Here is a 15,174-nt window from a genome sequence, read left to right as displayed (position 1 = left end):
GAGTCGCGGAGCAGAAACTGATAGCCAGGTTCCGCACACACAAGGACGGCCTCAACCGGGATATTGGGTTTATGTCACACTATTTCACATAAATATTTCTGCTTTTTTCCTCCTGAGTCTTTATCATGCGATCCTAGAATCAGAATTTATGTCACACTATTTGTAACTCCCACAGTTGCGTGGACCTGCAGAGTTTCACTGGCTGTCTTGTCTGGAGACAATACACATCTTTTTAGCCTGTCTTGATGCTCTCTCCACTCCCATTGTTTTGTTTCTTAAAGACTGGATTAGTTGTAAGTATTCGCATTCCAACCATTATTCATGTAAATTGAGTCTGTGTCTTATAAGTTCTGTTTGTGAACAGAATTCCCACTCACCTGAAGAAGGGGCTCAGAGCCTCGAAAGCTTGTGTGGCTTTTGCTACCAAATAAACCTGTTGGACTTTAACCTGGTGTTGTTAAACTTCTTACTGTGTTTACCCCAGTCCAACGCCGGCATCTCCACATCATGGCCCACAAATGTAACCTTTGAACCTTTGAACTTACTGTTTGGTGCCTCTGTTGGGTGACAGAACTAGTGATGGAATCAATGGCGAAGGGAGGGGGAGGGGTATCAGAAAGGCTATGACTTGCCACCTACCAATCTCCAAACATTTAGAAATCAACCAATATGCTTTGTCTGCAGCCTTCCATTTTCCACCCCCATTTTCTGCCTCCATGTTCAACCGGCAAGTCTGCAGGTTCCCAGCTTGGCCTGTTCATTCCCAGCTTGCCCTTCTTGCTGCCAAGTTGGCCAAGTCTCTAGTTGGACATCTGTCCCGCCCCCCCCCCCCCCACTTAACAAGTTGGCCAAATCTAGTTTAGTCACTCAGGGAAGAACCCGTGGCAACATTCCTCTCAGTGAGACAGTTAAAATCCCAATTTGCATACATTCTCCTCAGTGGTGTCAATATTGGAAAAGGCACCAGGGTCGTCGCTGCAATTACTTTAATGAAGCCCATGAGGTTGGCCTCTAGGAGCATGAGCTCCCTAATTGAGGTCATGATTGCTTGCCCAATCAGGGAGCCTCACCTGTATGTACAAATGGGAGTGTCAGCTCTTCTAACACTCTGGATTCCGACTGTATATCTGAAGCACTCTTAGGAGTGGAATTGAGTTTGTAAATAAAGGGAATCTGGAGAAGGGACACCAGCCTCTGAGGAGTTATTTCAATCGCTTGACCATTAACTCCCATTACAGCCAGTTTCCATCAAGCAGAGGGAGCGAAAGAGCACCCCACACACCATCCTTGTTCTTTATTTGTTCATGGGATGTGGGTGTTGCTGACTAGGTCAGCATTTATTGCCCATCCCTAATTTCTCTTGGGAAGGTGGATGGTGAGCTGCCTTCTTGAACCGCTGTAGTCCATGTGATGTTGGTACACCGCACAGTGCTATTAGGGAGGGAGTTCCAGGATTTTGACCCAGTAACAATGAAGAAACGGTAATATATTTCCAAGTCAGGATGGTGTGTGACTTGGAGGGGAATTTGTGGTGTTCCCAGGTATCTGCTGCCCTTGTCCTCCTAGGTGGTGGAGATCGCAGGTTTGGAAGGTGTTGTTGAAGGAACCTTGGTGAGTTGCTACAGTGCATCTTGTTGATGGTATACACTGCTGCCACTATGCATTGGTGGTGGAGGGAGTGAACATTAAAAATGGTGGATGAGGTGAGAATGACATGGGCTGCTTTGTCCTGGATGGTGTCAAGCTTCTTGAGTGTTGTTGGAGCCGCACTCATCCAGGCAAGGCCTTTTATGTTTAACAGAATGATTCATTTTCCAAATTGGACAGGCACTAATTTCTCAGCATCCATCTCATTCCATAAGTATTAGTACACAGCAGGAAAAGTCAGCTAATGATTTTATTCGGTTTGCACGAAAACATTACAATGATCAATGGTGAATCAAATCACCAAAAGCCTATTACAGAATGGTACAAAGTGATTGTTTGACAAAATTGTATCTCGAAGAAGGCTTCACTGGAACTTGTACCTCTGTTTTTTCTGCAATACCTTTAGTGACATCAACTGTCCTTTTCATCCCCAAAATGCCACGTTCCTTTTCTGAAGGCAGTGACTTATTCTGAGGCTTTGCTCCATAACTGTTTTTTAGATAATGAGGTGTGATTTTAGGGACTCTAATCCAGGAGCTGAGGGGCATTGAGAATGGGGCATGATGGCATTATTGACCAATACTCTGATTTGCATCCCTGGCATGCAGGACTCAATGCCAGGAGCAGAGTTTTTTTGTTCACGGGATGTGGGCATCGCTGGCTGGGCCAGCATTATTGCCCATCCCTCAGGGCATTTAAGAGTCAACCACATTGCTGTGGATCCAAAGTCACATGTAGGCCAGACCAGGTAAGGACGGCAGATTTCCTTTCCTAAAGGACATTAGTGAACCCAAGTGGGTTTTTAACAACAATTGTCAATGGTTTCATGGTCATCAGTAGACTTTTAATTCCAGATTTTTATTGAATTCAGATTTCACCATCTGCCGTGGTGGGATTTGAACTCGGGTCACTAGAGCCTTAGCCTGGGTCTCTGGATTACTAGTCCAGTGACAATACCACAACACCACCACCTCCCCATAGTCTTCAAATGATTACTCCGATGAGTGTTGCCATGCTCTGTGATTAAGGAGCATCACATTAACTCAATCCCATTGTCTCCTGTTATCCACACAAGGCCACCCTCAAGAACAAGAACATGGCAGAATCTTCCCTCCCTAACCCAAGGAATGATGTCATTGTAGAATTCCCCTTCCCATCCCAACCCCCAACACCTCAGTTTTCCCAGTTGAGATCACTAGTTAACTCAATAATCATCATTGTAGGCCCAGCAGTCTGGACCACGTAATGGGCGAAGTTCCTTAACAATTTTTATTCTTTTGGGATCCCAGACACAGTCTTCCTCCAGACCACTTTGTACCATTCCACAGTCTGGAGGACACCAGGCAGTGTCATAGCCATATCCATGCCATGTCTTCTGACGTGGGTGTCCTTGATAATCAATCCTTATGACTCTTCCCACATTAACTCTTAATTTAAGCACAACCTTCTGGTGATCAGGCACATCCAATGGATATCTGCTAGCTTTCTTCTTGTCCCGACTGACATAGACTCCAGGGCCCAGCATGCCACGGTCGGATTGTTGGAAACCACATGCGCGAATGGAATTGACATTATTGACATGGGTCCCATGATACATCACATAGATCTTGCCATCCTGTGGTGTTATATAGCTTTGAAGAGTTGCAGGAGTGAAGCCAGGTCCATCCTCTTCAGCCCAAAGATTTTGGTAAGCAGCCATGGTAATCAGGTGAACTTGTCAACTTGACCTTTAACAGGAAAAAGAAAACTTAAATGTAGAAATTCCATTTTTAATTGTGTGTTGAATATTCAGCGATTTCACACATTTCCCTGGCGTTGTGAATACTCTGGTGAAACCCTCCAATCACCCCAAAGACTTAAAAATTCACTTATATAGAACATGGACTTGATCCCAAAATTGTGCCAAATTAGCAAACGTACCTACTGGTGGGATGCTACTCTCATCCTTTGCACATGTAGAATAATATGGATGAAACCTGCCTGTGATCATTTGGTGAAAAGCACTTCCTTCAACGAATATCAGGCCAATGACAGGATTTGATTTAACTGTGATGCCCCACTGGCTAAATATCCTGCCTGGCGCTCACTGCTAAAGCTCACATATAAAGAATGGTCACTCAGGAAATGAAGTGAATGCTACCAGCGTCAGATGTTAAAGTTTATTTATTGGTCACAAGTAGGTTTACATTAACACTGCAATGAAGTCACTGTGAAAATCCCCTAGTCGCCACACTCCGGCACCTGTTCGGGTACACTAATGGAGAATTTAGCTTGACCAATACACCTAACCTGCACATCTTTGGAGTATAGGAGGAAACCAGAGCACCCAGAGGAAACCCACGCAGACATGGGAAGAACATGTAGACTCCACACAGACAGTGATCCGAGGCCAGAATTGAACCCGGGTACCTGGCGCTGTGAGGCAGTGGTGTTAATGACTGTGCCACCATGTCGCCCCATCTTTGATTTGATTTAATTTATTTTCACATGTATTCACAAACAATGAAAAGTATTGTTTCTTACACGCTATACAAAGCATACCATTCATAGAATACATAGGGGAGAAGGAAAGGAAATGGTGCAGAATATAGTGTTACAGTCATAGCTAGGGTGTAGACAAAGATCAACTGAATATAAGATAGGTCCATTCAAAGGTCTAATGGCAGCAGGGAGGAAGCTGTTCTTGAGTCAGTTGGTACGTGATCTCAGACTTTTGTATCTTTTTCCTGACGGAAGAAGGTGGAAAAGACTATGTCCAGGGCTCATGGGGTCCTTGGGACACTAAGGGGCAATTTAGCATGGCCAATCCACCTAACCTACACATCTTTTGACTGTGGGAGGAAACCGGAATACCCGGAGGAAACACACGCAGATACGGAGAGAATGTGCAAACTCCACACAGTCATCCGAAGCCAGAATCAAACATGATTTCCTGGCGCTGCGAGGCAGCAGAACTAACCACTGTGCCACCGTGCCGCCCACAACTAATTTAACTAATATTAAAGTCTAACTCATCTCCCAATATCTGAACTTAATAATGACTGCACCAGGTTTGTAAGACACATGTAATTTGTAAAGTAAGACTCACTGTACAGCCGACTTTATACTCATCATTATTATATTAGTAAAATTTAGGAAAAACAAGAAGATATGCCAAATAAAGTTTGATAGCAAATGCCATAAGATTAACTTAAAATACAAAAGGATAAAGTATAACTTGAACAACTTTTCCAAAACAAAATCTGAGTTCAATGCTGTAGGCAATGTTCTCTCTGAACCGTGTGTGTACGCAGCAAACTGGAATGTACCTTGCAGTCAAACAAACAAGTGATGCAGCATTTAGGGGCAGCACGGTGGCACAGTGGTTAGCACTGCTGCCTCATAGCACCAGGGACCCGGGTTCAATTCCGGCCTCGGGTCACTGTCTGTGCGGAGTTTGCACGTTCTCCCCGTGTCTGCGTGGGTTTCCTCCAAGTGCTCTGGTTTCCTACCACACACCAAAGATGCGCAGGGTCATATTAATTGGCCATGCTAAACGGACCCAAGTGTCAGGGTAAATACGTGGGGTTACGGGGAATAGGGCCTGGGTGGGATTGTTGTCGGTGCAGACACAATGGGCCGAATGGCCTCTTTCTGCACTGTCGGGATTTGTAAATGAATGCAAGTCTGTGTTTGGAACTGTGATTTTGAAAGAGCAAAAACGAAACACCAGCCTTGCTAAATTCTTGCCTTCTGAGGGATTAAACCTAACCACTAATCAGTCAATCATTTCTCTCTCTGACATTCAGTGCCTTCCCTGATGACAAATCTCACAACACTGACCCGCGCCAATCTGAAAAACTTTGACATTATATTAATTTCTTCCTCTGAACTTTAGTTATTTTAAATCTGTGATCCTTCACCATGCTGCATTATTGACCGACAGAAACTCATCAACCTGTTTTCATGGACTTGAAGATTCACTTCTCTCAGCATAAATATTCCTTAGCCGTTTATATCCCAGGAGGACACAATTACTTTTGTTTTTCTCCTCGCGTTATTACTAGGTTAACAAAGCACCACACGCTACTCCAGATGGGGTCCATTGCATTGTACAACACTGTCGTTAAATTTTAGAATTAAAAGCACGGAAACAGCCTTTGAACAAGTTATCTAATTGATACCACACCCTTGTTTTTCTCATAGAATAGAATCACAGAATCCCTACAGTGCAGAAGGAGGCCATTCAGCCCATTGATTCTGCATTGACAACAATCTCACCCCAGGCCCTATCCCCACAACCCCACACATTTACCCCACTAATCCCTCTAACCTACACATCCCAAGGACACTAAGGGGCAATTTAGCATGGCCAATGCACCTAACCAGCACGTCTTTTGGAGTGTGGGAAGACACCGGAGCACCCGGAGGAAACCCACGCAGACACGGGGAGAACGTGCAAACTCCACACAGACAGTGACCCAAGCCTGGATCGAACCCAGGTCCCTGGCACTGTGGCCCTGCATTCTTTTTTTGTTTCAAATGTTTGCTGATTTCCTTGCAAAACGTTATTGAATCTGTTTGCACCATCCCCTCTGGCAATACTTTCCAGATCGTAACTCGCTGCCTAAAGAAATGTTCTCCTCAACTCCCTTTTAGTTCTTTGACAGTTAATCACGAACAGAACTGCAGGAAAGTTCTGGCACTCACCTCGCCACTCCGTCAGTAACTCTGCAATGGGATGTGTGCACATCTGGACTTTATAGCCTAACTTTCAAAGTTTCAGTTTCAATTCTTCCAAAGAGTGATTACGTTATCTATACCGTAAGCGTACAGTTGAGGGATGGCCTAATGCAGGTGCTGCAAATCAAGCACTCCACCCTTAACATATTTTAACATTTTAATAACTTTTCTGTAAACTCTATCGCTACCTCCCACTTCCTGCCAGAAATCCTTCAGACGACAGAGATGTGCTGGCACTCTGTCCTTCTGAATTTGTGGTTTTATTCCCATCGACTGAAAATTATTTTTTTATTGTATTTGACCAAATTGATTGAAATCATAGAATCCCTACAGTGCAGAAGAGGCCATTCAGTCCATCATATCTGCACTGACTCTCTGACAGAGTGTCTTATTCTCCCCCGCCCTATCCCTGTAACCTCACACATTTACCGTGGTTAATTCATCTACTCTTGGCACACTAAGGGGCAATTTAGCATGCCACCTAACTCCCATATCCATGGACTGTAGGAGGAAACCAGAGGAAACCCACGCAGACACAGGGAGAACGTGCAGACTCCACACCAACAGTCACCCAAGGCTGGAATTGAACCCGGGTCTCTGGCGCTGTGAGGCAGCAGTGCTAACCACTGTGCCACCATGCCGCCCTATTAAACAATCAGAGATTGGGATTAAAGAGCCAATTATGGCAACAATTATCCCTAGTCTTTTAGCTGGACGTTGTCCACAGCAGACTGATGTAGTTGTAATGAGGAGCCCCAAAATAATTTGTGACCCATGAGTGGAGCTGTGGAATAGCGGCTGGAATTCTTCAATCTCACCCACGGCTGGGACTCACCGCAGTGCAGTGAATGGAGATTTGGCTGAGCGCCAAATTCTCCATTCTCACTGACAGCGGTAGAGGGGTGTGCGAGACTGGAGAATTCCGGCCTGTGTGTGTCAGTCAACACAGCACTCATATTTCATAGAATCCTGCAGTGCAGAAGGAGGCCATTCGGCCCATTAAGTCTGCACCGACCACAACCCCACCCAAGCCCTATCCCAGTAACCCCACACATTCACCCTCGCTAGTCCCCCTGGCACTAAGGGGCAATTTAGCACGGCCAATCCACCTAACCTGCACATCTTTGGACTGTGGGAGGAAACCAGAGCACCTGGAGGAAACCCACGCAGACACGGGGAGGACGTGCAAACCCCACACAGACAGTGACCCGAGGATGGGAATCGAAACTGGGTCCCTGGCGCTGGGAGGCAGCAGTGCTAACCGCTGTGCCACAGTACAGAGTGACTTCTAGACCTTTGTAGCCAATGACATACTGTTGAAAAAGTGTCGTGACGGTTCTACTATAGGGAACACTGGGGAGAATTTGAGCACATCAAGATCCCACAAACAGTCGACGCGGCCTACAATTGCCAAGTTCGAAGGTACCATTGCATGTCTTCAAAAACACAGGAATGCATTGTCAATAAAGTAGTAGGTGAGGAGGCAAGTTCAACATTGGATAGGAACATGGCTGGGACTTTGTGTCCAGATGCATTCATACACATTGGCATATTAACACAGCACAACTCTCCCACATAACTGCTAATTCAAAATGAATAAGTGAGAACGGAATTGGTCTTGGACATTAGTGCAAAATGGGCTATGACAAATCTATGGCTGCTTTTATGCTCTTACCATTTTCTTGCTCAGTTCAATCAATATAAGATTAAATTGGGCATCGAGCAGTAGTGGCTGTCGATTTTGTAGTCGCTGTTTTCGTGTTGCCTCTCAAGATCAGTTCCACCTCCTCTCTGTGTTTGGTGTTGGGTGAGGGATGAATGTTGGTCAGGCCATCAGGAAATCTCAAGGCAAGAGCAAAATACTCCAGGCGCTGGGAAACTAAAGTAAACATAGAAAATGCTGGAAAAGACCCAACTAATCAGGCAGCATCTGTGGAGAGAGAAACAGAGTTAACGGCCGGAATTCTCCCATCCCGCCTGCGATTAGAATTCTAGCGGGCGGGGGTGGGGTGGACCATGTAAGGGTCCATTGAAGTCGGGCGGGAATCTCCTGTTTTCAGGCGAGTGCGTCTGGAGAATCCCACCCAAGGTTTCATGTTGATGACATTCCATGATGTGGAGATGCTGGCATTGGACTGGGGTGGACACAATAAGAAGTCTCACAACACCAGGTTAAACTCCAACAAGTTCATTTGATATCACAGTAAGAAGTCTCACAACACCTGGTTAAAGTCCAACAGATCTATTTGGTATCAGAGTGCTGCTCTTTCATCAGTGAGTCTCTCCTGATGAAGGAGCAGCGCTCCGAAAGCCCATGATACCAAATAAACCTGTTGGACTTTAACCTGGTGTTGTGAGACTTCTTACTGACATTCCATCAGAACTACCGTATCGAGCCTAACAATTCCTTTTAAGATTTTAAGCACCTCAATCAGATCACTGTTCAAACTCCAAGTGGAGCTTTCAAGATGGAAATAGATCTTGTCATTGGGTAAGCGTTTCAATGGAAGCAAGCCAGGCTAATGGAGCTGAGGTTAAAAACCAGCCTCATCTAATTGAACACTGGAAAATCTCAAGTGGCTGAAAAGCCTACACCAGGACCGATCTCATCCAAGTGACTGTGGTGAACCATAGATAGTTACCACTATGGGCACTGAACCATAGATGGTTACCACTATGGGTACTTGTACATATGTTACTCTTGTTACTGTTGGGGTTAGGGTTGGGGTGTTCCACCTGTTGGCATTGTTCTGTGGTACACTCCGGTTGGCTCCGCCTTCCTATGGGAGTATAAAGGTCACTACACTTCCTAGTGACCCTTTAGTCTGGGATTGTATTGTTAAACAGTATGCTCTATTCTTGTTGCTAATAAAAGCCTTTATTTCCCGGGTACGATCCAGCCTCCCGAGTGAATTAATCGCGCATCAGTGACAACACTCACTCAGTATTGCATTGCGTAGGCTTGAGTGTGGCCCTCAATTCCCTGAATTGAGGACAAGAGCATTACCACCGTAATAAGTCCAAAACTTGTCTCGATACTTAGGAGACCTGTGAAAAAGTGGAGGTGTGATTTAGTGAGGATACGGATTTATTTGGGACACTGTAGCTGTAGAAAATATGGCTATAAGATATTGAGCTGTGGGATTCAAGGGGCTGCGATTGGATATGGGATGCCATGGTTAAGGGATGGTAGCCCGTCAGATTTATAGACCGTGCATTCATTTGGATATTGAAAGGCGAGGCTTTGAGTTAGCAGATGCATGGGAGAGTTGTGCTGTGTTAATATGCCAATGCATTTGAATGCAACTGGGTACAATATGCCAACCACGTTCTATCCTGTGTCGAAACTGCCTCCTCCCCTATTGCTTTATTGACAATGTATTCCTATGTTTCTGAAGACATGCAATAGTACCTTCGAACTTGGCAACTGCAGGCCAGGTTGCTGGGAGGGCAATATTTAGAGAACGGTCTTCTTTGGTATTGCATTATTCTACAGTTCTATGAGGTTATTGCCACAAAAACATAACTGGTTCACTAGTGCCTTTAAGGGAATGGAAACTATTGCTTCTACTGAGTCCCGCCAACAAATCACCCAGTCCCGCACTGTACGGGTGCTCGACAACTTAGGGCAGGCAATAAATGCAGCCAGTGTCACCCAATTCCCAAGGATCAACTGTAAAAATGGGTGTATTCACAGAATGTCCAAGTTAGAAGTAGTTAAAGTCAAAAGAATCTAATTTTTATTTTTCTGACATTGAAACGAAAACAGAAAGTTCAGCGTGTGGTCAGCAGGCTGGTCACTGGAGTCCGGGGACAGGGAAAAAGCCGATAAAGATAGAGATCCAGTGTTCGGAATGGCTGAATCCAATCGGATTCTCAATCCTGACCATTGGCACGGTGGCACAGTGGTCAGCACTGCTGCCTCACAGCACCAGGGTCCTGGGTTCAATTCCGACCTCGAGCAACTGTCTGCGTGGAGTCTGCATGTTCGCCCTGTGTCTGCGTGGGTTTCCTCCGGGTGCTCCAGTTTCCTCCCACAGTCCAAAGATATGTGGGTTGGGTGGATTGGCCATGCTAAATTTCCCCTTAGTGTCCCAAGATGTGTAGGTTGCCCCTTAGTGTCCCACGATGTGTACAAGAACTAGGGGACATAGCCTCAAAATACGGGGGAGTCAATTTAGAACAGAGTTGAGTAGGAACTTCTTCTCCCAGAGGGTAGTGAATCTTTGGAATTCTCTGCCCAATGAAGCAGTAGAGGCTACCTTGTTAAATGTGTTTAAGTCACAGATAGATAGATTTCTAACCATTAAGGGAATTAAGGGTTATGGGGAGTGGGCGGGTAATTGGAACTGAATCCACTGTCAGATCAGCCATGATCTTATTGAATGGCGGAGCAGGCTTGGGGGGCTAGATGGCCTACTTCTGCTCCTATTTCTTATGTTCTTATGTTAGAGAGATTAGTGGGGTCAATGCGTGGGTTTAAGGGAATGGAGCGGGGAAGGGTTGGGACTGGGTAAGATGCTCTGTCGGAGGTTGGTGCAGACTCAATGGGCCGAATGGCCTCCTTCTGCACTGTAGGGATTCTATGATTCATGATTGGCTACTGCTTTGTGCCAGAAAGTGTGTAGGTGAGCACATACGCCAGAGATTGGACTTCGGGGATGCACTGCACCATATGGGCACACAGACATAGACTGGAGTCTTGGACAAAGTATGTGGGGGTTACCATTCCTGTTTTTAGTTATTTGAAAACCAAAGTAAGTCTGACACGAAACTGCTGCCATTCCGAAATAGACCTCATCATTTTATTTTGCTGAATTGAAAGTGGAACTTTGTCATTTCGGAGAAAAGAAACCCCGCCCAGTCTGTGAAAGAGCAGATGTTTCCTGGTGGCTAATAGTTTATTTCTTATCTTAAGCACTCACATTACAGAATTGAGACTTTATTTGATTAGATTCCGACCTTATCTATCCTACTAAACTATGAATATCCAAGTTTCTTTTTTAATTTTGCAGTGTTGAATTAACCCGTTGCTGTATAATTCGTCCACCAGATAACTTACTTCCCCATGTCACTGCTGTAGTAAACAGGCACTTCAGCAGCTGGCAAGGAATTACTGGGCGTTATCCCTCCAGTTCCAAACATTTTATGTTTCTCCTTTGTTTCCCTGTCACATGTCATCTTTTGTGACTGGTCATTTCTTTACGTCCATAAAAGGGCACCTCCTACAATGCAGCATTCCCTCAATGGTGCACTGGACTACCTCAGTCTACCTTATGGTCTGACAGGGTATGCGGTGGTGGTGGGGGGATGGGGGAAGCGGGGAAGAGTCAGAAGATCCATAAAGATGTGATTATTGGTTTGAGGTCTCCATTGTGGAGAAAAGCTGAAACAGAACTTGGACTACACAGGTGTTGAGGGGAATCTGGAAGGTGACAGTGCGCAGATAGTCGAGATAGTAAACAATGTAGAATAGGCCGAAAACAGAAAATGCTGGAAAATCTAAGCTGGTTTGACAGAATCTGTGGCAAGAGCTCTGACAAAGGGTCATTCAGACTCGAAACATTGGCTCTATTTTCTCTCCAAAGATTCTGTCAGACCTGCTGAGATTTTCCAGCATTTTGTTTCGCTTTGTTTTGAAGGTAGGAGCAGGAGGAGGCCATTCGACCCTTCGAGCCTGCTCCGCCATTCATCACGATCATGGCTGATCATCCAATTCAATAGCCTAATCCTGCTTTCTCCCCATAACCCATTCGCCCCAAGTGCTACGTCTAGCCACCTCTTGAATCCATTCAATGTTTTGGCCTCAGCTACTTCCTGTGGTAATGAATTCCACAGGCTCACCTCCGTCCTAGATGGTCTACCCTGAATCCTCAGACTGTGACCCCTGGTTCTGGACACCCCCACCATCGGGAATATCCTTCCTGCATCTACCCTGTCTAGCCCTGTTAGAATTTTATAAGTCTCAATGAGATTCCCCCTCATTCGTCTGAACTCCAGCGAAAACAATCCTAACCTAGTCAATCTCTCCTCATACCATCAGTCCCAGTTTCTGTTTTTGTTTCAGACTCCAGCATCCACGGAATTCTGCTTTTAGAATAGGTCAACTTGGGTGGTTGCTCTACAGTAAATTATGAGAGAGAGAAGGGAACACTGGATTAAACTGGTAAAAGTTAAATACCGAACTGGCATAAGAACATAAGGTGTAGACCATGCTCCACCTTTAACCTGCACTATCAGTTAACAACATTGTGGCTATGTTCCTAAATCCACTTCACTTACTGCCTGATTCCCTTTGTCACCAGGCATCCTGGATCTCAATCTTGTGCATATTCAATGGCTGCGCATCCACAACCCTCGAGAGAAAAGAATTCCAAAGATTCACAACCCCCTAAGTGAAGAAATTACTCCTCACCTAAGCCTTAAATGGTCAGCCCCCTTACTCAGAGAATACGGCCCATATTTCCAGACTGTTTCTTCTCAGCATCTACCCTTTCAAACCCTCGGAGTATTTTCATTCCTCCCAGTGCTCCGGTTTCCTCCCATATGCAAAAGACTTGCTGGTTAGGTGAATTGACCATGCTAAATCCTCCCTCAGAGTACCCGAACAGGCGCCGGAGTGTGGCGACTAGAGGATTTTCACAGTAACTTCATTGCTGTGAGAATGTGAGTCTACTTGTGACTAACTTTAACTTTAATTACCTCTCATTCACCCTAAATTCCAGAGAATATGGAGATCTTCCACCCAATCTCTTCGCATCGACCAACCCTCTTATCCCGGGAATCAATCAAGTAAACCTTTATTGCCCCCAACCCCAATAGACAAGTCTATTCTTCCATATCATAGAATCATAGAAACCCTTCAGTGCAGAAAGAGGCCATTTGGCCCATCGAGTCTGCACCGACCACAATCTCACCCAGGCCCTACCCCCACATGCCTACATACTTACCCGCTAATCCCTCTAACCTACACATCTCAGGACTCTAAGGGACATTTTTTTAGCATGGCCAATCAACCTAACCCATACATCTTTGGACATAGAAGGAGAACAAAACTGTACACCGCACTCCATGTCTGTCCTCAACAAAGTCATATACAATTGCAGCAAGTCATCCTTACGCCTATATTCCAATTGGCTTGAAATAAAATCTTCTCCAGATTAAGTTGCTCTTCACACACAGAGCCAGATTTTGCTTTCACTTACTCCCCGCTTTCAGTGGGTTTTATGGTGCAAAACTTGGTGACAGTAAGAGTTACCCATACTCGTTAAAAATTACACCAGAATTCTCCAAAATCAGCATCAGCCCTCCCTGTAGATCTGTTTGTATTGTGTAACACACGTGTTCATTAGTATTTCACACATGCTCATTAGTATTACATATGTGGTCATTAGTATTACATACATGTATTCATTAGTATTACATATGTGGTTATTAATGTTACATATGTATTCATTAGTATTACACACATGTTTATTAGTATTACATACATGCTCATTAGTATTATACACATGTTCATTAGTATTACATAATGTGTTTATTAGTATTACACATGCTCATTAGTACTACATACATGTCTTCATTCGTATTACACACACCCTCATTTGTACTACATACACATGTTTATTAGCATTACATACAGCTCATTAGTGGTATATACATATGTTTATTAGTATTGCACATATGTTCATTAATATTACATATGTGTTCATTAGTATTACATACATGTGTTCATGGGCATTTCATACATGCTCATTAGTATTACACATGACCTTTAGTATTACACACATGTTCATTAATATCACACACATGTTCATTAGTATTGCATACATGCTCACAGTATTACATACATGTGTTCATTAGTTATCATTGTATTCTTAACCAAAATTAAGCTCTGTGTAAAATTGATTTGATTTGATTTATTATTATCACATGTATTAACATACAGTGAAAAGTATTGTTTCTTGCGCACTATACAGACAAAACATACCGATCATAGAGAAGGAAACAAGAGAGTGCAGAATGTAGTGTTACAGTCATAGCTAGGGTGTAGAGAAAGATCAACTTAATGCAAGATAAGTCCATTCAAAAGTCTGACAGCAGCAGGGAAGAAGCTGTTCTTAAGTCGGTTAGTACGTGACCTCAGACTTATGTCTCTTTTTCCCGAAGGAAGAAGGTGGCAGAGAGTATGTCCAGAGTGCATGGGGTCCTTAATTATGCTGGCTGCTTTTCTGAGGCAACGGGAAGTGTAGACAGAGTCAATGGATAGGAGGCTGGTTTGCGTTATGGATTGGGCTACATTCACGACCTTTTGTACTTCCTTGCAGTCTTGGGCAGAGCAGGAGCCATACCAAGCTGTGATATGACCAGAAAGAATGCTTTCTATGGTGCATCTGTAAAAGTTGGTGAGAGTCGTAGCTGACATGCCAAATTTCCTTAGTCTTCTGAGAAAGTTGCGGCGTTGGTGGGCTTTCTTAACTATAGTGTCGGTGTGGGGGGGACCAGGACAGGTTGTTGGTGATCAGGACACGTGAAAACGTAAAGCTCTCGACCCTTTCTACTTCATCCCCGTTGATATAGACAGGGGCATGTTCTCCTTTACGCTTCCTGAATTCGATGACAATCTCCTTTGTTTTGTTGACATTGAGGGAGAGATTATTGTTGCTGCACCAGTTCACCAGATTCTCTATCTCATTCCTGTACTCTGTCTCGTCATTGTTCGAGGTCCGACCCACTACGGCGGTGTCGTCAGCAAACTTGAAAATCTTGAAAAACTTGAACTCTGGGGAAAGGGTTAAATAGATG

At 44.5% G+C, this 15,174-nt stretch overlaps 1 protein-coding gene across 1 annotated transcript in view; it reads right to left on the bottom strand.

The window, feature by feature from the left end:
• Positions 1-1,889: 1,889 nt before the first annotated feature.
• The window catches only part of gig2o (grass carp reovirus (GCRV)-induced gene 2o), a 38,214-nt gene continuing 24,929 nt past the window's right edge, over positions 1,890-15,174 (bottom strand). The window contains exon 6 of the mRNA XM_078199154.1: positions 1,890-3,364. Within this exon, the coding sequence (XP_078055280.1) occupies positions 2,852-3,364 (513 nt within the window). The 3' untranslated portion in view covers positions 1,890-2,851. The remainder of the gene's footprint in view (positions 3,365-15,174) is intronic.

Source organism: Mustelus asterias, chromosome 27 (assembly GCF_964213995.1).
Source record: "Mustelus asterias chromosome 27, sMusAst1.hap1.1, whole genome shotgun sequence".
In the NCBI taxonomy this organism is placed as follows: Eukaryota; Metazoa; Chordata; class Chondrichthyes; order Carcharhiniformes; family Triakidae; genus Mustelus; species Mustelus asterias.
Note: the sequence above shows the minus strand (reverse complement) of the source record. Positions and strands in the feature narration are given on the sequence as shown.